Source organism: Hyperolius riggenbachi, chromosome 5, assembly GCF_040937935.1.
Source record: "Hyperolius riggenbachi isolate aHypRig1 chromosome 5, aHypRig1.pri, whole genome shotgun sequence".
NCBI lineage: Eukaryota > Metazoa > Chordata > Amphibia > Anura > Hyperoliidae > Hyperolius > Hyperolius riggenbachi.
Window position 1 is genome coordinate 11,968,118 of NC_090650.1, and position 24,060 is coordinate 11,992,177.

At 47.2% G+C, this 24,060-nt stretch overlaps 1 protein-coding gene across 1 annotated transcript in view; it reads left to right on the plus strand.

The window, feature by feature from the left end:
• Positions 1-23,752, plus strand: part of SCIN (scinderin) — a 145,578-nt gene extending 121,826 nt beyond the window's left edge. The window contains exons 15-16 of the mRNA XM_068235087.1: positions 19,376-19,436; positions 23,153-23,752. Coding sequence (XP_068091188.1) covers positions 19,376-19,436; positions 23,153-23,286 — 195 coding nt within the window. The 3' untranslated portion in view covers positions 23,287-23,752. The remainder of the gene's footprint in view (positions 1-19,375; positions 19,437-23,152) is intronic.
• Positions 23,753-24,060: the final 308 nt, after the last annotated feature.

A 24,060-nucleotide genomic window follows, 5' to 3' on the forward strand; every position in this document is an offset into this window, starting at 1 on the left:
TGCTATTAACCCTTAAAGTCGGCGGCTTTTTTATATTATACGGGAGCGTAATATTACGCGATTACGGCAGACTGTGTAATTTCAATGGAAGTTTACTGTCTTACGCGTAATTTGTTACGCGTAATAACATAACCTACGGTCTACGCGTAATTAATTACGCGTAATACCGTAACCTTACACGTAACGCTTACGGTGCATTTGTAGTGAATTACGATGCGTAATTACGCTAGTGCGTAATTTCGGCCCAGCACTGGTATACAGCCTATGCTTAGAAACAGCCCTGCATTACAGGAATTAACACATCTCCAGGGTCAAACTTTGCGGTGCAGGTTAGGGTGAGATATGGCATTCCGAGAGAGCGCCAGGGATATGGAGGCTGCCATATTTATTTCCTGTTAAAGACAAGTGGACCCAAATTAAAAATACAAGATTTCAGAAATAAAATCTATTTTCTAAATTATACCGTAATAATAAATAGCAGCCTTTTTTCAGCTGCATGATGACAAATATAAAATATTTTACATTTATTGGAGGAATCCCTCCCTTCCTTTCATATTGCCGGGATTTTTCCTGCAAACTGGTGGAGATAAAAAATGAAAACAAAACACAGGCTGCTACTGATGATGTCACAGGGGAGGTGATCTCAGCTGGTGTGAGATTTCACATAGACGACGCCCCTGTGAGGGAGGGAAGCTGATGACAAACACACCCATGATCTAAAACCTCCAAGTACTAAGCTCAGAAGTAATGGCTGCCACGGTCCAGTGGCGTAGCTAAGAAGCTGTGTGCCCCGATGCAAATTTTACAATGGGGCCCATGAAGCACCCTATACATAACAATTGATATGGCGCACCAAAACCTGCCAATGGCAACTACAGTGTCGAAGGTGGAAGAAGGGGATGGGGAGCAGTTTGTGAATGATAATCACTATTCAAAGTATCTATAGAAGTGATTATTTTGAGCACAGGACCAATAGAGGGGTAATACTGTAGTTGAGGGAGGGCCCTTCGGGGCCCCTTTGGCCCAAGGGCCCCGATGCGGTCGCAACCTCTGCAACCCCTATTTCTACGCCCCTGCTGCCACCTGCATAACTCTATGAAAAGAGAAGGGTGAAAAGCATGCGCTGAAATGCTCATAGGCTTGAAGGAGTGTTTATTTATCTTTTTATGTGTCAGAGTGCTGCAACTAAATATTTTGAATTAAAAAAATTTTTGGTTTGGGTCCGCTTTAAGCAATCACAGTTGCCTGGCTGTACGAACTTTTTGAGACAAGATAGAGGGACACTGAAGCCACGCCCCTGCCACACCCCTAAGCACACCCCCACCACACCCCAAGTCACGTATACCATAAAGATTTCATAGGAAAAATATGTTGTTTTATAATTCAAACCACACTGATCCTTTCTATCCTGGTTCATCCTTCATACTAATATTTGAAAGTAAGAAATATATAAACTTGAAGGATGGGAATAACATTTATAGTCAATTAAACGCCATTTTTAGGAGAAAAACACATATATTTACACAGATCTGTACATCAGTCCAGTGGTGCTCAGCAGAGCTCGAATATTCGAGTAGCTCGAATATTCGAGCTCTTTTTCAGCTATTCGAGCTCGGTATTCGAGCTCCGAATAGCTGTAGCTATTCGAATGGGCTATCCGAGTACACTCGAATAGCCCATTCACTATTCGAGCTATTCGAGCAACTCGGCGCTATTCGAGCTCGGTACCGAGCTCGAATAGCGTCATAGCCCAGATTGATGTCCTTAGAGCCAATCAGAGGGCTCCCAGGCCCTCTGACGGCAGCCAATCACAGAGGGGGACCCTGGCCAGCCCCTACCCTATAAATAGCGGCCGCCATGTTCCGTTTCTCCATGCTTGCCTGAGACTTGTACAGAGAGAGAGTTGCTCCTTTGTGCTTTGGCTTAGCAAGTGCTCTATTGTGATCATTTACCTAGCGTTTTTGCTCACCTACACCTGCCATATATACCTATATTGTTGTTAGTTAGATAGACATTGTATTTTAGTTAGTAGCTTGTGTGTTACATTAGAGACAGGCAGCTGCTGCAAGCTTACAGGTTTAGGCCTCAGGGGGGCCTTGCCTCTGTGGGCAGCTGTCCTCTGTTTATTTCTCTCATCTATACCAGTATTTCTGCTGTCCTTTACTAATAGTATTGTAGTTATACTGTACTAGGAGTAGGACACTCACTGACTGTCACTGTTTATAGGCTACTAGCTAGCTCCTGCGTGTGTGCACTCACTCACTGTCTGTGTGTACACACACTCTATTTCCTTCTGATTACTGATAGATTATTGTTAGTTAGTTGTACTTACTACTTACTCTTACTGTACCCGTAGGGACACTCACTGTCACTGTTCATATAGGCTACTAGCTCCTGCGTGTGCGCACTGCACTCACTGTCTGAGTGTACACACACAACACACACTCTATTTCCTTCTGATCGCTGATTGATTATCGTAATTAGTTAGTTCTACTTACTGTTACTACTTACTCTTACTGTACTAGGAGTCTAGGACACTCAGTCACTGTCCATAGGCTACTAGCTCCTGCGTGCGTGCACTCACTGTCTGAGTGTACACACACCCACACCCCATTTCCTTCTGATCGCTGATTGATTATTGTAATTAGTTAGTTCTACTTACTGTTACTACTTACTCTTACTGTACTAGGAGTCTAGGACACTCAGTCACTGTGTTCATAGGCTACTAGCTCCTGCGTGCGGTCACTCACTGTCTGAGTGTACACACACCCACACTCCATTTCCTTCTGATCGCTGATTGATTATCGTAATTAGTTAGTTCTACTTACTGTTACTACTTACTCTTACTGTACTAGGAGTCTAGGACACTCAGTCACTGTGTTCATAGGCTACTAGCTCCTGCGTGCGTGCACTCACTGTCTGAGTGTACACACACCCACACTCCATTTCCTTCTGATCGCTGATTGATTATCGTAATTAGTTAGTTCTACTTACTGTTACTACTTACTCTTACTGTACTAGGAGTCTAGGACACTCAGTCACTGTGTTCATAGGCTACTAGCTCCTGCGTGCGTGCACTCACTGTCTGAGTGTACACACACCCACACTCCATTTCCTTCTGATCGCTGATTGATTATCGTAATTAGTTAGTTCTACTTACTGTTACTACTTACTCTTACTGTACTAGGAGTCTAGGACACTCAGTCACTGTGTTCATAGGCTACTAGCTCCTGCGTGCGTGCACTCACTGTCTGAGTGTACACACACCACCCACACTCCATTTCCTTCTGATCGCTGATTGATTATCGTAATTAGTTAGTTCTACTTACTGTTACTACTTACTCTTACTGTACTAGGAGTCTAGGACACTCAGTCACTGTGTTCATAGGCTACTAGCTCCTGCGTGCGTGCACTCACTGTCTGAGTGTACACACACCCACACTCCATTTCCTTCTGATCGCTGATTGATTATCGTAATTAGTTAGTTCTACTTACTGTTACTACTTACTCTTACTGTACTAGGAGTCTAGGACACTCAGTCACTGTGTTCATAGGCTACTAGCTCCTGCGTGCGTGCACTCACTGTCTGAGTGTACACACACCCACACTCCATTTCCTTCTGATCGCTGATTGATTATCGTAATTAGTTAGTTCTACTTACTGTTACTACTTACTCTTACTGTACTAGGAGTCTAGGACACTCAGTCACTGTGTTCATAGGCTACTAGCTCCTGCGTGCGTGCACTCACTGTCTGAGTGTACACACACCACCCACACTCCATTTCCTTCTGATCGCTGATTGATTATCGTAATTAGTTAGTTCTACTTACTGTTACTACTTACTCTTACTGTACTAGGAGTCTAGGACACTCAGTCACTGTGTTCATAGGCTACTAGCTCCTGCGTGCGTGCACTCACTGTCTGAGTGTACACACACCCACACTCCATTTCCTTCTGATCGCTGATTGATTATTGTAATTAGTTAGTTCTACTTACTGTTACTACTTACTCTTACTGTACTAGGAGTCTAGGACACTCAGTCACTGTGTTCATAGGCTACTAGCTCCTGCGTGCGTGCACTCACTGTCTGAGTGTACACACACCCACACTCCATTTCCTTCTGATCGCTGATTGATTATTGTAATTAGTTAGTTCTACTTACTGTTACTACTTACTCTTACTGTACTAGGAGTCTAGGACACTCAGTCACTGTGTTCATAGGCTACTAGCTCCTGCGTGCGTGCACTCACTGTCTGAGTGTACACACACCCACACTCCATTTCCTTCTGATCGCTGATTGATTATCGTAATTAGTTAGTTCTACTTACTGTTACTACTTACTCTTACTGTACTAGGAGTCTAGGACACTCAGTCACTGTGTTCATAGGCTACTAGCTCCTGCGTGCGTGCACTCACTGTCTGAGTGTACACACACCCACACTCCATTTCCTTCTGATCGCTGATTGATTATTGTAACTAGTTAGTTCTACTTACTGTTACTACTTACTCTTACTGTACTAGGAGTCTAGGACACTCAGTCACTGTGTTCATAGGCTACTAGCTCCTGCGTGCGTGCACTCACTGTCTGAGTGTACACACACTAAATTTACTTGTGATTACTACTGATTATTGTAACTGCTAGTTGTACTTCCTGACTGTTACTACTTACTTACTGTACTAGGGGACACTCACTCAGTCACCTCACCAACCAACCCACTCCATTAAAGTACCCCACTTTTCACCCGCCCTTTTACAAAACTTTTGTCTATACGCCCAAAACATTTAAGATGTCTGGAAGTGGCAGCCAGCGCGGTTTGGGCAAGGGGAAGGGCAGCAAGGGAATCAGGAGGAGAGGGAGCAGCATTGTGGCAAGACGCGGCCGCGGGCGCGCCACCATGCACAGTTCCGCAGCAGCAGCAGCAGCGTCAGTGGCTAACATTCCTCCCATAGCCACTGGCCGTGGACGCCTTGGGCGCCGCCCAGCAGGAGCATCTGCAACTCACGCTGCAGAGACACAGCATCAGCAGCGTGTAGCACCTGCTCCCATTTTCCTCCAGCCGGGTCGGAAACGTCCCATTGAGGAAAAGGATGCAGACACTGTGGTGCAACTCATGACGGAGGATGAGCAGCCCGCCATCAGCTCTGCATCCGAGGCCTCCACCCTCACCACCACCACCACCCCTGTTCGCAGCAGCCGCCCAGCAGGGTCTGGGGAGGAGGCCAGTTCACCGTCACTCGCCGACCTGTCATTCAGCAGTCTTTTGACCCCAGGCATCATGAGTAAATTGTCTGCTGTTGTTGGCGATCTTGAGGAGGAGATGCTGATGGGCACTTTGGGGGATGAGGGATTGGACAGCAAGACTGTGGCGACAGTCAAGCAGCCCATCCATGCATCAGGAGAGGAGTTTGGGGGGTCCTCATCCCAGCAGGACATGTTTCAGGAGGGGGAGGATGATGATGACCCGGTGACAGACAGAGACTGGGTGCCACCACCTCCAGGGGATGTCGTCCTCAGCAGCTCTGAGGAGGAGGAGGAGGATGCGCTTGTGGGCCTTGCAAGGAGGCGCATCATTGCAAGCATTGGCAGCGTCCCACAGCCTGCTGGTGTCTCAGGCTCAGCAGCAGCAGCAGCAGCATCAGCCAGTACCACCCCCAGCCGCACCCAAGCCCCCCCCCCAACCACCACAGGGAGACAGGCAGCAGCGCTTCCATGCCGTAGGGGGAAGTTTCTGTCACCAATCTGGCGGTTTTTCACCATGCCCACTGTGTACAGCAAGTACGCCACTTGCAACCACTGTCAGCGGAAGTTGAGCAGAGGTGCAGACCCCTTAAAGTTCAGCACCAGCTCGCTCATCAACCACCTTGCGGCTAAACATTTCCACCAGCATGAGGAGTTCCAGAGGCTGAAGGCATCTGCTGCTGGCAGTGGCACCACACCCATCACTGCACAGCCTTCAGCAGCAGCAGCAGCAACAGCAGCCACCCGCCCTCCTGCTCCTCCAGCAGCACCAGCAGGAGTGCGGAAACGCACTGCTCCTCCCCCCTCTGCAACTCCTGCCGCCGACACTGAGGCCTGTTCTGGCAGCCAGTCCTCAGTGGCCTCCTCTGCTGTGTCTGCTGATTCCCGTGTCAGCAAAAGGCCACGCCAGAGCCTTTTGAGCGAGTCCTTCCAGGGGGTGGTTAGGGCTCTGCCTCCCAGCAGCCGTCGCGTGCGGCAGCTGAACGGCTTGCTGGCACGGGCCATGTGCTCCCAACTCCTGCCGTACACGCTCGTGCAGGAGGGGAGCGACATTCGTGCGCTGCTTGCTTGCGCAGCCCCAGACTGGCAGCTCCCCAGCAGACACTTCTTTGCCCGCAAGGCCATTCCTGCACTGCACCGCTTTGTGATGGCCAATGTGGAGCGAGGGCTGGAGCACGCGGTTGGTGAAAGGGTCCACGTCACCATGGACTCCTGGAGCAGCCGCTTCGGGACAGGCCGCTACCTGTCCTTCACTGTCCACTGGGTCAGCTTGGTGGAAGGGGGTGAGGATGGGAGAGCAGCAGCGGGCACAGCAGCAGCAGCAACACAGTGGGTGGTGCCACCCCGCAGGGTCGGGGGAACTGCAGCAGGTTCCTCCGATCCTCTGCCATCCTCCGGCACACCTGGCCAAACCCCCCGCCTCAGCAGCAGCGTGAAGGCCCGCCACTGCCAAGCGCTGCTGCACTTGGTCAGCCTTGGGAAGACCAAGCTGACGGCAACCCATGTGTTGGCCAAACTCCAGGAGCAGGAGAGGATTTGGCTGACCCCCAGAGGCCTCAGAGTCGGAGAGGTGGTGGCCGACAATGGGGCCAATCTGGTTGCCGCAATAGACAGGGGAAACCTGACCCACATCCCCTGTCTTGCCCACGTGCTGAACCTGGTGGTGCAGAAGTTCCTGCGCACCTACCGGGGGATGGGCGAACTGCTGGAAACGGCAAGGAATGTTGTGCGTCACTTCCGGCGCTCGGCTGCAGCCTGTGCGAGCCTGGAAGACGTGCAAAAGGAGCTGGATCTGCCACGCCATCGGCTGATCCTTGACGTTCCGACTCGCTGGAACTCCACCCTGGCGATGTTGGAGCGTCTGGTTGAACAGAGGCGCGCTGTCAAAGAGTACCTTGCCCTGGTCACTATTTCCGCAGCTCTGAGAAGGGACAAGACCAGCAACTTACCGTCCATCGTCCCCGATGATGACTGGAGGCACATGCAGCAGGTGTGCTTAGTGCTGGCTCCCTTCCTGCAGGCCACAAACATGGTGAGCAGGGACCATGCTATGGTCTGCGAGTGGGTGCCCCTGGTTTCTCTGCTGAACAGGGCCCTCGATGCTTTGCTGGAACAGGGAGCGGCAGCCTTGGACCAGCAGGAGCGGCAACCAGCTGCGCAGTCCACCTCTGAGGGGGAGGAGGAGGAGGACTTGGTGGAGGTCCCTGACCTGGCTGCTGATGAGGGGGATCAGCACAGCGCAGCTGAGCTGATGCGGGGGTGGAGAGAGGATGAGGCGGCAGAGGAGGAGGATGAGGACAGCACTGACGTCGATGTGCCAGCAGACGTGGCCCGCCTCTTCCCAATGGCAGCGCACATGCTGACGTGCCTGCGCAGGGATCCCAGGGTGATCCAGATGAAGCAGAGGGAGGACATCTGGATCAGCATGATGTTGGACCCACGCCTCAAGGGGAAGTTGAGCCAGTTCCTGCCGCCTGCAGGAGGAGACCCAGCGCAACAAATAAGGAGCTTGCAGCAGGCCCTTGTTGAGCGCTTGGAGGAAGCCTTCCCCCAGCCTTCCACCCCCACTGTCCAGCAGCCATCACAGAGGCAGCAGCAGGTGCCTGCATCCAGCAGCAGCAAGCGCCCCACAGACCTGCTGTCTCTCAGCCACGAGCTCTACAGGACTGTAGAGGCTCCGGCAGCAGTGACTAGAGAGGAGATGCATGCAGCAGCATCCTCCTCCGGTCACAGCCAACGCCTGACCAGCATGGTGGCTGACTACATGGGGTCGTACAGCGGGCTTGACAGCGATGCCCCTGTTGATCCCATGGAGTATTGGGTCAAGCGCATGGAGATCTGGAGCGAGCTGGCGCAGTACGCCCTGGAAGTGCTGTCCTGCCCCCCTTCCAGCGTGCTGTCCGAGCGCTGCTTCAGTGCAGCTGGTGGCGTGGTCACCGAGAAACGCTCACGTCTGTCTCACAAGTCTGTGGACAGACTGACGTTTCTCAAGATGAACCAGGCGTGGGTGGAAGGCGAGTTCCTGGCCCCTGTTGTCGGCGAGAGGGGGACATGAACTGGCTGCCGGAACCATCGTTAATGTGCCTTACCACCCTTTACCACCTCCTGGCTCCTGCTCGCTAAGCCAGCCAGGTTCACTTTGACTATTACGTCGCCTGCAGCCACACATTTTACACCTACAGTGGGCTGCTGTGTACTGCCCTTCTGCTGTCTGTCTGTGTTTCCCACTGCCAGGGTACACAGATGATTTACCTTCTGCTGCCACTCTGCCACCAGCTATTACGTCAAACAATAGCTATATTGGTTGCAAAACCAAAAACCAAACAAACCATTAAAAAAAAAAAAAAGGTTTAATTTTTCTGAGGTGCCCGGGTTGAAAACTGTGTTGTCCCAGTTGTGTATTGGACACAATGTGGGCTGCACGACCGCTGTCTGGGACCTCCTGTTGTGTTTATTTACAGCCCTGGTATCACCGCTAGGTACCAGGGCTATTATGTCACGCTGCCTACCTGCTGCCACACTCACACTGCTCCTCCATACCTCCTCCTGCTGCTGCTGCTGCTGCTGTCTGTCTGTGTTTCCCACTGCCAGGGTACACAGATGATTTACCTTCTGCTGCCACTCTGCCACCAGCTATTACGTCAAACAATAGCTGCTCGCCTACTCCTCCATTCCTCCTCCTGCTGCTGCTGTCTGTCTGTGTTTCCCACTGCCAGGGTACACAGATGATTTACCTTCTGCTGCCACTCTGCCACCAGCTATTACGTCAAACAATAGCTATATTGGTTGCAAAACCAAAAACCAAACAAACCATTAAAAAAAAAAAAAGGTTTAATTTTTCTGAGGTGCCCGGGTTGAAAACTGTGTTGTCCCAGTTGTGTATTGGACACAATGTGGGCTGCACGACCGCTGTCTGGGACCTCCTGTTGTGTTTATTTACAGCCCTGGTATCACCGCTAGGTACCAGGGCTATTATGTCACGCTGCCTACCTGCTGCCACACTCACACTGCTCCTCCATACCTCCTCCTGCTGCTGCTGCTGCTGCTGTCTGTCTGTGTTTCCCACTGCCAGGGTACACAGATGATTTACCTTCTGCTGCCACTCTGCCACCAGCTATTACGTCAAACAATAGCTGCTCGCCTACTCCTCCATTCCTCCTCCTGCTGCTGCTGTCTGTCTGTGTTTCCCACTGCCAGGGTACACAGATGATTTACCTTCTGCTGCCACTCTGCCACCAGCTATTACGTCAAACAATAGCTATATTGGTTGCAAAACCAAAAACCAAACAAACCATTAAAAAAAAAAAAAGGTTTAATTTTTCTGAGGTGCCCGGGTTGAAAACTGTGTTGTCCCAGTTGTGTATTGGACACAATGTGGGCTGCACGACCGCTGTCTGGGACCTCCTGTTGTGTTTATTTACAGCCCTGGTATCACCGCTAGGTACCAGGGCTATTATGTCACGCTGCCTACCTGCTGCCACACTCACACTGCTCCTCCATACCTCCTCCTGCTGCTGCTGCTGCTGCTGTCTGTCTGTGTTTCCCACTGCCAGGGTACACAGATGATTTACCTTCTGCTGCCACTCTGCCACCAGCTATTACGTCAAACAATAGCTGCTCGCCTACTCCTCCATTCCTCCTCCTGCTGCTGCTGTCTGTCTGTGTTTCCCACTGCCAGGGTACACAGATGATTTACCTTCTGCTGCCACTCTGCCACCAGCTATTACGTCAAACAATAGCTATATTGGTTGCAAAACCAAAAACCAAACAAACCATTAAAAAAAAAAAAAAGGTTTAATTTTTCTGAGGTGCCCGGGTTGAAAACTGTGTTGTCCCAGTTGTGTATTGGACACAATGTGGGCTGCACGACCGCTGTCTGGGACCTCCTGTTGTGTTTATTTACAGCCCTGGTATCACCGCTAGGTACCAGGGCTATTATGTCACGCTGCCTACCTGCTGCCACACTCACACTGCTCCTCCATACCTCCTCCTGCTGCTGCTGCTGCTGCTGTCTGTCTGTGTTTCCCACTGCCAGGGTACACAGATGATTTACCTTCTGCTGCCACTCTGCCACCAGCTATTACGTCAAACAATAGCTGCTCGCCTACTCCTCCATTCCTCCTCCTGCTGCTGCTGTCTGTCTGTGTTTCCCACTGCCAGGGTACACAGATGATTTACCTTCTGCTGCCACTCTGCCACCAGCTATTACGTCAAACAATAGCTATATTGGTTGCAAAACCAAAAACCAAACAAACCATTAAAAAAAAAAAAAAGGTTTAATTTTTCTGAGGTGCCCGGGTTGAAAACTGTGTTGTCCCAGTTGTGTATTGGACACAATGTGGGCTGCACGACCACTGTCTGGGACCTCCTGTTGTGTTTATTTACAGCCCTGGTATCACCGCTAGGTACCAGGGCTATTATGTCACGGCGAGCTGCCTGCCTCATTGACTGCCTGCTGCCACACACTCATCCTCCTCCTCCTGCTGCTGAATTTACCTCCTGCTGTCTTTGTGTTTCCACTGCCAGGGAGCACATACAATGGCGCTTCCAACATGCGTGCGCCCACCAGCTATTTGTTACGCTCAAAAATAGCTGCATTTCTTTAAAAAAAAAATTGAAAAGAGAAATACGTGAAGAAGAAGAAGACGATATTGAAAAGGAAGGAGAAGATGAAGATGAAGAAGAAGAAGAAGATGAAGAAGAAGATGAAGAAGAAGATGAAGAAGATGATGAAGAAGATGATGAAGAAGATGAAGAAGATGAAGAAGAAGAAGAAGAAGATGAAGAAGAAGAGGAAGATGAAGAAGATGATGATGAAGAAGATGAAGAAGAAGAAGAAGATGATGATGAAGAAGAAGAAGAAGAAGAAGAAGAAGAAGAAGAAGAAGAAGAAGAAGAAGAAGAAGAAGAAGAAGAAGAAGAAGAAGAAGAAGAAGAAGAAGAAGAAGAAGAAGAAGAAGAAGAAGAAGAAGAAGAAGAAGAAGAAGAAGAAGAAGAAGAAGAAGATATAGAAGAAGAAGAAGAAGAAGATATAGAAGAAGAAGAAGAAGAAGATATAGAAGAAGAAGATATAGAAGAAGAAGATATAGAAGAAGAAGATATAGAAGAAGAAGATATAGAAGAAGAAGAAGAAGAAGAAGAAGATATAGAAGAAGAAGAAGAAGAAGAAGAAGATATAGAAGAAGAAGAAGATATAGAAGAAGAAGAAGATATAGAAGAAGAAGATATAGAAGAAGAAGATATAGAAGAAGAAGATATAGAAGAAGAAGATATAGAAGAAGAAGATATAGAAGAAGAAGATATAGAAGAAGAAGATATAGAAGAAGAAGAAGATATAGAAGATATAGAAGAAGAAGAAGATATAGAAGAAGAAGAAGAAGAAGAAGATATAGAAGAAGAAGAAGAAGAAGAAGATATAGAAGAAGAAGAAGAAGAAGAAGAAGATATAGAAGAAGAAGAAGAAGAAGAAGATATAGAAGAAGAAGAAGAAGATATAGAAGAAGAAGAAGAAGAAGAAGATATAGAAGAAGAAGAAGAAGAAGAAGAAGAAGAAGTATATACAGTAACACTACTGAACAAAATTAAGGACACAACTTCTCTTTCCACTTTTTTTTTTTTAAAGGAACATCCCCACATAATCACTTGCTGTTGTTACTTGGAAAAAAAGAGGTTTCTTGCATCATTCACCCTCAAAACAAGTGTTGGAAGCTATTTAAGGCCAATTCGAATAGTCAGCTCGAATAGTTAGCTCGAATACCGACTCGAATAGTGAGCTCGAAGTCCGAGGTCGAATCGAATAGTAAAAATTATTCGACTCGAATATTCGACTGACCTCGAATAATTTACTATTCGAATTCGACCAAACTCGAATTTTAAAAAGGGGTATTTGAGCATCACTACATCAGTCTTGAAAGAGGGACAAATGGGGGAGACAGAGGGACAGGGGTCCCAAAGAGGAACAGTTAGGAGCTATGGGTCCGCTACAACTAGTTCAGTGCTATATTCAAAGCACACATATTTATAACCTTTTTAACAGTTGCCTGGCTGTCTTGCTGATCTCTTTGGCTGCAGTAGTGTCTGAATCACACACCTGAAACAAGCATGCAGCTAATCCAGTCAGACTTCAGTCAGAGCACCTGATCTGCTGCATGCTTGTTCAGGGTCTATAGCTTAAAGTATTAGAGGCAGGAGATCAGCAGGACAGCCAGGCAAGCTGCATTGTTTAAAAGGAAATATTTATGGCATCCTCCATATCTCTCTCACTTCAGGTGTGCTTTAAGTAAAGAATAAAGAATTTACAGCTTTAGGGCTGGTTCAGACGGACGTCTGCGTAGCGTCGCGTCTGGGGGCGTTGCAGCGGCTGCGCGGTCAGGCTTTCAGTAGCCTTCGGTCGCGTCGTGATGCGGTTGCGGTTTTTTTTTCCCGTAGGGGAACATTAGCCGTCGCGGTTGGCCGCTCCCTGGAAGCTACATGTTGCTTCCAGGGGCAGCCCGAACGCTCGCGAAAATCGGGACCCGAACGCCGCGTTCGGGTAAAAGCGCGCAAAAGCTTGGTGTAAACGCTCCCATTCACTTGAATGGGAGCGTTTACCGCGACGGTCCGAACGCTTGCGGTAAACGCTCCGCAAGCGTCCGTCTGAACCAGCCCTTAGAAAGAACTACACATTCAAACTGTTCCATGTAACAGGTGTGGTCTCTGTACTTTAGTATTTTGGGTCATTAAAGGATACCCGAAGTGAAAATAAACAAATGAAATAAACAATTGTATCTATTGTATACACTCGCATATAAGTCGAGGGGGGTAACTTTTCAGAACATTTTTTAATGCTTAAAAATTAGGCTTATATGCAAGTATATACAGTATCTTCCTTCCCAAAAATGACTTTTTAAGATATGCCACCGTTTTATTTTATGTTTAAATCTACTTTTTAAAGGGAACCTAAACTGAGTAGGATCTGGATTTTTCCTTTTAAAATAATACCAGTTGCCTGAATCGCCTGCTGATCCTGTGTCTCTCATACTTTTAGCCACAGCCCCTGAACAAGCATGCAGATCAGGTGCTCTGACTGAAGTCAGACTGGATTAGCTGCATGCTTGTTTCAGGGTGTGATTCAGCCACTATTGCAGCCACAGAGATCAGCTGGACTGCCAGGCAACTGGTATTGTTTAACAAGAAAGTCCCAGCTGCTTACCGGTAGCCGTGTTTCGGCGAGTCCTCCAGGATGGCTAAGGATGAGACATTGTCTGCTCCCTCCCCAAACGGAAACACCTGCAAGAGTTAAAAGTTTAAGGCACTGCCCTATAAAGGACCCCTTCCCTGTACATTCAGTTTATACTAGAGTAATTCCCATTTCATCATACATACGTAACATATCTAATAATAGGGTTGGGAACTAAGCAGCCATCCTGGAGGACTCGCCGAAACACGGCTACCGGTAAGCAGCTGGGACTTTCTCCCATCGTCCTCCAGGATGGCTAAGGATGAGACAAACGAGAGATTTACCTTAGGGAGGGATGATGGCTTGTAACACTTTACGTCCAAAACTCTGGTCTTGGCTGGATAGCAGCTCCACTCTATAGTGCTTCACAAACGTTCTATGAGAAGACCATGTTGCTGCTTTACAAATTTGTTCCAGACTCGCTCCTGATCTTTCTGCCCAAGATGCTGCTAAAGATCGAGTGGAATGGGCTGTGATCCTGGAAGGGGCTGACTCCTGTGACTCCTTATAAGCCCAGCAAATCAGTTGCTTCACCCATCTAGCTATTGTTGCCCTGGATGCCTGAAGCCCTTTAGATGTCCCCATATATGAAACAAAGAGATGGCTAGACCTCCTCCATGGTGCTGTCCTTTCTAAATATGTTAAGATACATCTCCTGACATCCAACTTGTTCCACTGGACCTCTCTATCATTTTGCGGATTTGGGGAAAATGAAGGTAAAACAATTTCTTGTGTACGGTGAAAAGCTGTTGACACCTTTGGCAAGTAGGCGAGGTCAGGTTTAAAGACAATCCTATCTGGGTGTATTACCATATATGGGTCCTTAATTGATAACGTCTGAATATCTCCTATTCTTCTGGCTGAGGTTATAGCTACCAGGAAAGCGACCTTCAACGTTAAATTCTTTAATGGAGTGAGAGCTATAGGTTCAAACCTTTCTGTCGTTAAAAAATTTAGAACCAAGGATAAATCCCAAGGTGGGACCAACTTTTCAGGTATAGGCTGAGTTTTTGCCACTGAAATCAAAAAATTTTTAACAAAAATTTCCTTAGAAAGCGGTTTATGCAAGAACACTGATAATGCAGATATGTGTACTCTTAGGGTGCTTACTTTCAGCCCCATATTTACCCCACTCTGCAAAAATTCCAAAATAACCGTAAGATCATCTGATCTAAACCTCTGCTTTTCTTTCCAGGAGGAGTAAGCCTTCCAAATTTTAATATACTTCTTTCTTGTAGACAACTTTCTGCAGTTTACTAGTGTAGTAGCGACCTGACTTGAAAATCCTTGCTTTATCAATAAGTTTTCTTCAATATCCATGCTGTTAATTTCAGCATCTGGAGGTTTGGGTGGTACATAGACTTCTGGATCAGCAGATCCTGCCTGTCTCCCAGGTGCCAAGGCCCCTCCCGGGTCAGGGATTGAAGGTATGGAAACCATGACCTTCTTGGCCACCATGGTCCTATGAATATTACTGTCGCTTGAGACTGTTCTACCTTTCTCAAAGCCTGTGGAATGAGATTGAATGGCGGGAACGCATAGAGTAGCTGTTCTGGCCAGTCCAAGGTCAGCGCATCTAAGTGACTCGAGGGTACCGATGGGTGGAGAGAAAAATATTCCTCCAGCTTCGCATTGTGAGGAGATGCAAAGAGGTCTATGGTTGGCCAGCCCCACTTGTCCACTATCTGCAGAAAAACTTCCTGTTTTAACTCCCATTCTGACTCCTGAATCGGAGCCCTGCTTAATGAGTCTGCCCAAGTGTTGTCCTTCCCGCGAATGTGGACCGCTGTGAGGGATATCACATGCTGCTCTGCCCATGCCACTATCTCTAGAGCCAAATCCTTGAGAATTTGATTTCTGGTTCCCCCTTGTCTCTTCACATAAGATACTGCTACCACATTGTCGGAGAACACTAGTATCTCTCTTGAGATTACTTGATTCTGGAAGTGGATAAGGGCCAACTTTATTGCCATCAGTTCCCTGAAATTCGATGATCTGTGTGCCATATCCTGGCCCCAAGCTCCCTGGACTTGGTGCGTGAGGTAATGCGCTCCCCACCCCCAAGAACTGGCGTCCGTGTAAATTTTTTGAGGGTGTTGTTGTATCCAGGCCCGACCCTGTGATAACTTTTGAGGGAGTAACCACCACTGAAAAGATTCTAGGACCTGATCTGGGACTAACACTAGATCGTCTAGAGAAGACTGTTTCTTGTTCCAAATGGTCAAGAACCAATGCTGGAGTTGTCGGAAATGGGCTTGCGCCCACTCTACCGCTGGGAATGTGGAGGACATTTGTCCCAACAATGACATTATCTCTCGAAGAGACACTCTGGTTTCTGTCGTAAAATACTGTACCTTTTGTATCAGCTTCATTTCCTTGTCCTCTGGTAGAAATACCTTTTCCTCCTCCGTGTCCCATAGTAGTCCTAGAAATAATCTCTGTTGACTGGGCACCAGGTGGGATTTTTCCATACTTATTAACCAACCTAGATTTCTTAGGGTTTGCAGAGAGAAACCGAGCGTTTTCTCTAAGGCTGCTTCGGATTCTGCTAGGAACAAAAAGTCGTCCAGGTACGGTACGACCCTCACATTGTGGAGATGTAGAAAAGCAACCACTTCCGCCACAACTTTTGTGAATATTCTTGGGGCTGACGAAATGCCGAAGGGTAACGCCCGGTACTGATAATGGCATAGGGATTCTCCTATCTGTACCGCAAATCTTAAGTACCTTTGGAATTCCGCGTGGATTGGAACATGAAGGTACGCGTCCTCCAGATCGACAGTGGCCAGAAAGGCCCCTGGCCAGATTAGATTCCTGACTGAAGAGATGCTCTCCATGCGGAACTTCCTTTCCACAATGTGAGGGTTTAGGGGTTTTAAGTTTAGGATCATTCGATACTTCCCGGAATGCTTTTGAATTAGGAATACCTTTGAGTAGAACCCGCGAAACCGTTCCTGAGGTGGTACTCTTACAATTACATTCTTTTGTAGCAGGGATACAATGGATTCTCTTAGAGCCTCTGCCTTTGCTGGGTCCCTTGGGGAAGCTGTTATTAAACGGCTGGGGGGAGGGAGGGACTTGAATTCTATTTTGTAGCCGAACTGGATGAGATTTAGAATGAATGCGTTTGACGTTATTTCCTTCCAGCAGTGGGCAAACTGGGTCAACCTCCCCCCTACCTGGTACTGTATGTCATTTGTTGGGCTTTGGGGCAGGGGTGCCGGGCTTATTGAAGAGAAAGGACGACTTACCTCTCCCTGCATTGTAAGTCCATCTTCTGTTTTGAAAAGTACCTCTAACTCCCTGGTCCCTTCGTGGTGTTCCTCTCCTATACTGAAATCCTTTCTGGACTGTCTTTTTCCTCTTATCTGGGAATTTTTTCCCCCTATTAGAGGATCTTTCAAGGACCGTATCGAGATCCTTACCGAACAAAAATTCTCCTTCAAATTCCAAGGCACATAACTTATGCTTTGACGTAGAATCCCCCTCCCATGTGTTGAGCCATACTGCCCTTCTGGAAGAATTTATAAGTGCTGCAGCCTTTGCTGATGCTCTCAAAGCCTCTGAAGCCGCATCTGCCAGGAATGAAACTGTTTTTGTCATGACTGGTAAGGATTCTAGAATTGTTTCATGAGGTGTCCCGTCAGCTAATTGCTGTTGCAGACCTCTCATCCAGTTATCTAAATTTCTGGCTAGGCATATTGAAGCAATGGCCGGCTTGAATGCAAAGGAAACCGCATCCCAGGCCCTTTTTAATAGTGTTTCTGCCTTTCTGTCCATGGGTTCCCTAAGCGAACCCGTATCCTCAAAAGAAAGATCTGTGTTTTTGGAGTACTGGGCTAGGGCTGCATCCAGCTTTGGACATTTAGCCCATGGGACCTCGTCTTCCTCTTTAAACGGAAACCTCCGTTTAAAGGATCGGGGAATGAATAATCGTTTCTCCGGGTCCTTCCATTGTGATTTAATTAAGTCCTTAATGGAATCATGAATTGGAAAGGTTTTGAACCCCTTAGCTCTCAGTCCTCTATAAATATTATCTTGAGCAGATACTGTAGGGGAGTCAATTTTAATCTGTTCGGATTCATAGACTGCCTTTAAAAGTTCCTCAGTTTCCTCTCCATTAAAGAGATATTTAGGAACTTTAATTACCACCGAATCATCTGCATCTGAAGCTACTGCTTCCCCTTCCTCTGACTCATAACCCGAAGCTTGAGATAGAGGATCATTTTCTGCGTTCTGCTGAGTGCCCTCAGGTCGAGGTGACTGAGCCGGCAGGGTCAACTGAACTCGTGGAATAACTGGTAAATTAGGAGTAGAAGGCCCTGGCTGGTCCTGGTTTTCTACCGGGTTAGCCATAAGGGCTGTTCTGAAAGCGGAAAATGTACTGGTCATTTCCTCCTTCATTGATTTGACTAGGTCTAAAAGAGCCACAGTAGTCTGTACTGAGTCCTGCTCAGTAGTTCCAGGTTTTTTAACAAGGGAATAACACTTTTTGCATATATCCCGAGTAGCCCCTTCGTGTAACTTTACATTACATTTATGGCATCTCAGTCTTGCAGGCTGAAAAACAGATAACAAGGGGGCCCTCAGCATTTATACTCAGATATGTAGGGATATCAGCACAAAACTTTCCCTCTCATACCTGCTCCTGCTGTGTATCCTCAGGCCGGGATTCCATGGCTGCCGCTGCGGAGGTCTGCTGCTGCTCCATGCTGGCGTGCTGACCGGCGTCCCTGTGTGTGTCTCTTCGCGCTAAATGCGCTTCTGCCAGAGCGAGGGTGCCGCCCAGCCTTCCCTCACTCAATCCGTGGCCAGCGGAAGTGACGCGTAACGTGACGCGTACGCGTCTGACGTCACATCCGGGACGGCGCTAACCGCCGCCATTACACAGGGAACTTTGAATAGGCGGCAATGGCGGCGATCCTCCTTCTGGACAGACGACTGCAACCCAGGTACCTCTGCCCCTCCAGGTTGTAGCCAAAGCCGGGATCTCACCACCCACGGCCTCCACCACCATACAGGCAAACCCTAACCTAATACATGGGCGCCCCAGGCATACCACAGTATAAAATAAAGAACTAAGCAGGTGAAACGTCCAGGTGAAATGGGAAACAAACAAAAAACTGAATGTACAGGGAAGGGGAGGTCCTTTATAGGGCAGTGCCTTAAACTTTTAACTCTTGCAGGTGTTTCCGTTTGGGGAGGGAGCAGACAATGTCTCATCCTTAGCCATCCTGGAGGACGATGGGAGAAACATCCATATCCCTCTTAAGGTTCCCTTTAAGTTTTAACTGTTTTATTGTTTTTGCTCAGTGACACATTCATTGAAGTGCTAAAATCTATGAACAATTGACACTTTTTATCTCTTTCCTGCTCTCAGAAGCAATTTTCTGCTAGGAAAGTGTTTTATAGTTGGAATTTCTTATCAGTGAGGGTCACACTGTAGTCACTTCCTGTCTGAGTCAGGACTACTTCCTGTCCGAGTCAGGACTGAGTCAGCCACTTACATACCTGATATTTAACTCTATCAGGCAAAGAAAGAAAAAAAGGAACACAGCATAGTTATTTGTGTGCTAGGCACTGTACATACACATGTCTATCTCATCATGTCACTTCGGGTATCCTTTAAATGAGTCTCTTTTTCATGATATAAGATGTGTGGCGATTGTCTCGCCAGTCACAATGTGAATGCTTTCCTGTGTAGCCCACAGAAGCATTCACTGAGCATTATATCAGGTCACCGCTCAGTGTGAGTCTATAGCCGGCATCACAAATGCGTTCTGATCCTTTTACAAAACTCGCCAGCGGCCTGTTCCTTCCGCCACTGACGTTCTGTGTCAGGATGAAAAGCGATTTGTACAGCTCAGGTCGAGTGTTAGTCCCGCTGCCGCCTGACGTCTTATCTTCTCTCTTTTCAGCTATTCCTGTGGATCGGGAAAGATGCTAATGAAGTCGAGAAGAAAGAGTCTCTGAAATCAGGTAAGATCTGACGCGAGTGTGAGACTCACCAAACACCGGCGTGAGGAACATGAATAATTACCAGCAGGGGGAGGAAACATGACCTCTACTGGTGGAATAGAGGCAGTGCAGTGTGGAGGAGGTGAATAAACACCGGCATAGAAACAACCGTGAGTGTGATGTCTGGTACACACCATGCAATGTCCTGTCAGATAGACAGGTCAAATCGATAGGTCCGATCCAATTTACTATAATCTTTCTGATTACCCCATCACTTCTATACAAAAATCGATCAGAAAAACGATCAGAAATCTGAGGATTCATTGTTTTTGTGCCCACTAACAGTCCAATTCTTAGTGAAGAATCGATGAATGATCAAATACATCCGTAATACTTTAAATGTGTCATAAGTAAATCCTAATACATTATCACAACCAAGTAGGAAAGCATTTTCCTAATTGACAAAATTTCCATCGAATGAGCATTTTTTGAAACGTTCTCAGTTGATTGGGGACTCCAATGAAGCTTATTTTCTGCCAATCCAATCCCAAATATTATTTAGGTATTTCACTGGAGGACAATTTAGTCGATCAGAAAAAAATGTTTTTTATCATCGGATGTGATGGATAGGAGGTTTGGATTCATTGGTTTGTTGTTGGTGAAATAATCAGTGTATTACGACATTTTATTTCTGATCGCATTCATCTAATCGCTCTGGTGATCCTGCGCTGAAAATTGTACCGTTGGGGGTACCTTAAAGAGAACCTGTACTGAGTAAAATTATTTAAAATATATACATGAGGTAACTTCAAATAAACATTACGTAGTTACCTTGCCATCAGTTCCTCTCAGAAGCTCACCATTTTCTACTTGCAATAATCCCTTCCAATTCTGACAACATTTTGTCAGAACTGAAAGATATCAGTTGCTGTCGGTTATAGCTGAGAAGACAACTGATGTGCCAGGCAATGTCCATGTTTCCCTATGGCTCAGGTGGGCGATGTTACAGTTTAACAGTGTGCTGACCAGGAAGCTGTTATGGGGTAATGGCCATTTTCAAAATGGAGGACAGAGCATTACACTGATCACAGTGGACAAACGGGACACTGGAGAGGAGAAAGAGATTGAGGAGTAGACTACACAGGAGGTAAGTATGACCTGTGTATGTTTATTTTGACTTTTAATTTTCAGTTCAGGTTTTCTTTAAAGGGAATAGAAAACATTTTTGTAATGTATTTAATAAAATTCATTTTTTAATGCTGAATGTAAAGTCTTAGTGGGGTTATACTTATGTGTGTTTAACTGAAAATGATACCCTGACCAATAATGCAATAAGCTGGTGTTATTTATATTTTGCTCCCCTTTTAAAATACGGGCATGTCGCTCCCAATATGTGCATTATAAATTGCTACACAGTGAGAAAAAACTGCAGTCTGTGCTGTACTCTGTGCTGAATTCTGGTCTCTGAAGCTACCCCTCAGAAATTTCAAAATTAACTGTATTAGCGAATCTCACTCTGTTATCATCTGTAATTCAATTTTCGCCTTTAATCACCCACTACCTTCTTTTAGCCTGTGGGTGTCACTGTGGTAGCTGCTTAGAATCAAACAAATTATTTTAGCTGAATTGCGTACAGCAAAGAAATCGCTGTAGGGAAAACAGTTTTAGATACTTATCTCACCTCTGTAGAAGGAGGCTTCCCCCATACCCCTCTAACTCGCCATTCCAGTACTGGGACTCAGAAAAGGATTAAGAGGAAATGGGGTCCTACCTTTCTAGGCAAGATAACAGTTTTTGCCCACCGCTGATGATCATCTGGCTTTTTTAGTTAGATTTAGAGGGAGCTAGCATCCACCAGGCCCCTACGCTCTCTCCAGACCCTAGGCAACTGCCTAGAGTTGCCTTGTAAACAGTGGCGTAGCTAAGGAGCTGTGGGCCCCAATGCAAGTTTTACATGGGGCCCCCAAGCACTCTATACATAACAATTGATACGGCACAATAAAACCTACCAATGGCAACTACAGTGTCAGAGGTGCAAGAAGGGGATGGGGAACAGCTTGTTACTGATTACCCCCAAGCACTCTATACATAGCAATCCCTGCCAATGGCAACTACAGTGTCAGAGGTGCAAGAAGGGGATGGGGAGCAGCTTGTTACTGATTACCCCCAAGCACTCTATACATAGCAATCCCTGCCAATGGCAACTACAGTGTCAGAGGTGCAAGAAGGGGATGGGGAACAGCTTGTTACTGATTACCCCCAAGCACTCTATACATAGCAATCCCTGTCAATGGCAACTACAGTGTCAGAGGAGCAAGAAGGGGATGGGGAGCAGCTTGTTACTGATTACCCCCCAAGCACTCTATACATAGCAATCCCTGCCAATGGCAACTACAGTGTCAGAGGAGCAAGAAGGGGATGGGGAGCAGCTTGTTACTGATTACCCCCAAGCACTCTATACATAGCAATCCCTGCCAATGGCAACTACAGTGTCAGAGGTACAAGAAGGGGGTGGGGAGCAGCTTGTTACTGATTACCCCCCAAGCACTCTATACATAGCAATCCCTGCCAATGGCAACTACAGTGTCAGAGGAGCAAGAAGGGGATGGGGAGCAGCTTGTTACTGATTACCCCCAAGCACTCTATACATAGCAATCCCTGCCAATGGCAACTACAGTGTCAGAGGTACAAGAAGGGGGTGGGGAGCAGCTTGTTACTGATTACCCCCAAGCACTCTATACATAGCAATCCCTGCCAATGGTAACTACAGTGTCAGAGGTGCAAGAAGGGGATGGGGAGCAGCTTGTTACTGATTACCCCCCAAGCACTCTATACACAGCAATCCCTGCCAATGGCAACTACAGTGTCAGAGGTACAAGAAGGGGGTGGGGAGCAGCTTGTTACTGATTACCCCCAAGCACTCTATACATAGCAATCCCTGCCAATGGTAACTACAGTGTCAGAGGTGCAAGAAGGGGATGGGGAACAGCTTGTTACTGATTACCCCCAAACACTCTATACATAGCAATCCCTGCCAATGGCAACTACAGTGTCAGAGGTACAAGAAGGGGGTGGGGAGCAGCTTGTTACTGATTACCCCCAAGCACTCTATACATAGCAATCCCTGCCAATGGCAACTACAGTGTCAGAGGAGCAAGAAGAGGATGGGGAACAGCTTGTTACTGATTACCCCCAAGCACTCTATACATAGCAATCCCTGCCAATGGCAACTGCAGTGTCAGAGGTGCAAGAAGGGGATGGGGAACAGCTTGTTACTGATTACCCCCAAGCACTCTATACATAGCAATCCCTGCCAATGGCAACTACAGTGTCAGAGGTGCAAGAAGGGGATGGGAGCAGTTTGTTAATGATTACCACTATTCAAGGTATCTATAGAAGTGACTATTACCAGCACAGGACCAATGGAGAACTAATACTGCAGTTGAGGTAGGGCCCTTCAGGGCTCCTCTGGCCCAAGGGCCCCGATGCGGTCGCAACCTCTGCAACCCCTATTGCTTGCCCCTTCTTGTGAATGATCTGGCACTGCTGGGACCCTCCAAATCTCTTGGACAAGAGTTTGAAAAATCAGGGCCACAAACTTCCAGAGCATAGCGGGGGGGGGGGGGGGGGGGGGGGCTGAGGGGAGGTACTTAGAAAGCACTGTTATACATTAGGGGTACATTCTGTCATGCTGTGGGGGAACTCTGCTCTCACCTTCCCCTGTTGTGTCTTTTCAGCTAAGCAGTACATCGAGAGCGACCCCTCCGGCAGAGATAAAGGCATCCCCATCACCACAGTGAAGCAGGGACACGAGCCGCCCACATTCACTGGCTGGTTCCTGGCCTGGGATTCCAGCAGGTGGCAGCAGTGAGAAGACATTCTGGATTTCCGCCAGCATGAAACGTTTATCTTTATTGTTTTTTTTTTTTTTTTTATTGCTTGACTTTTTTATGAATATTTTCTTGCAAGACTCGAGTGTAATGGGCCAAATCCTTAGTTTAAATGATGCCCCGCCCTTCTCAGCACTGTGACGCTGTGATACCGGTGGCAACAGCAACAAGTACTTTCTGGGTGGGGCTTAATGTACTGTAATAAACCTTTTGCTGAGTTACTGCTCTCCTGAGGGTGCTGTGAGTTGAACTGTATAATACCAAGAGTTACCATGAGGTTTAGGGCCATATTCAGACATGTTTTAATTAAATTTAATGGATTAGAAAATTATTGAGTAGATCAACAAGGCTTGATTCACTGAAGTTTAACCACTTCCGTACTAGCAGTCTCTGCCCCCAGTGAACCAGAGACGAAGCACCCTCATGTATTTTACCATATATATCAGTAGGAACATTAGAGAAAACACCTACCCTGCTCTCTGTTTCATTCTTCACTGCTCAGCCTGCTTGTTATCACCCCTAATAAAATCCCCTTCTGAGCATTCAGTCTGGCTTTGCTCAGGAATCATTATAGCTGAGTCTGTCTTCTGTGCTGTCTTTTCAAGCCCAAGCCTGCCCCCTTGTGGGTCTGCTCAGGAATTATTATAGCTGAGTCATTATAGCAAAGCCAGACTGAATGCTCAGTCAGGGATTTTATCAGGGCTGATAACATGCAGGCTGAGCAGTGAAGGATGAAGCAGAGAGCAGGGCAGGTG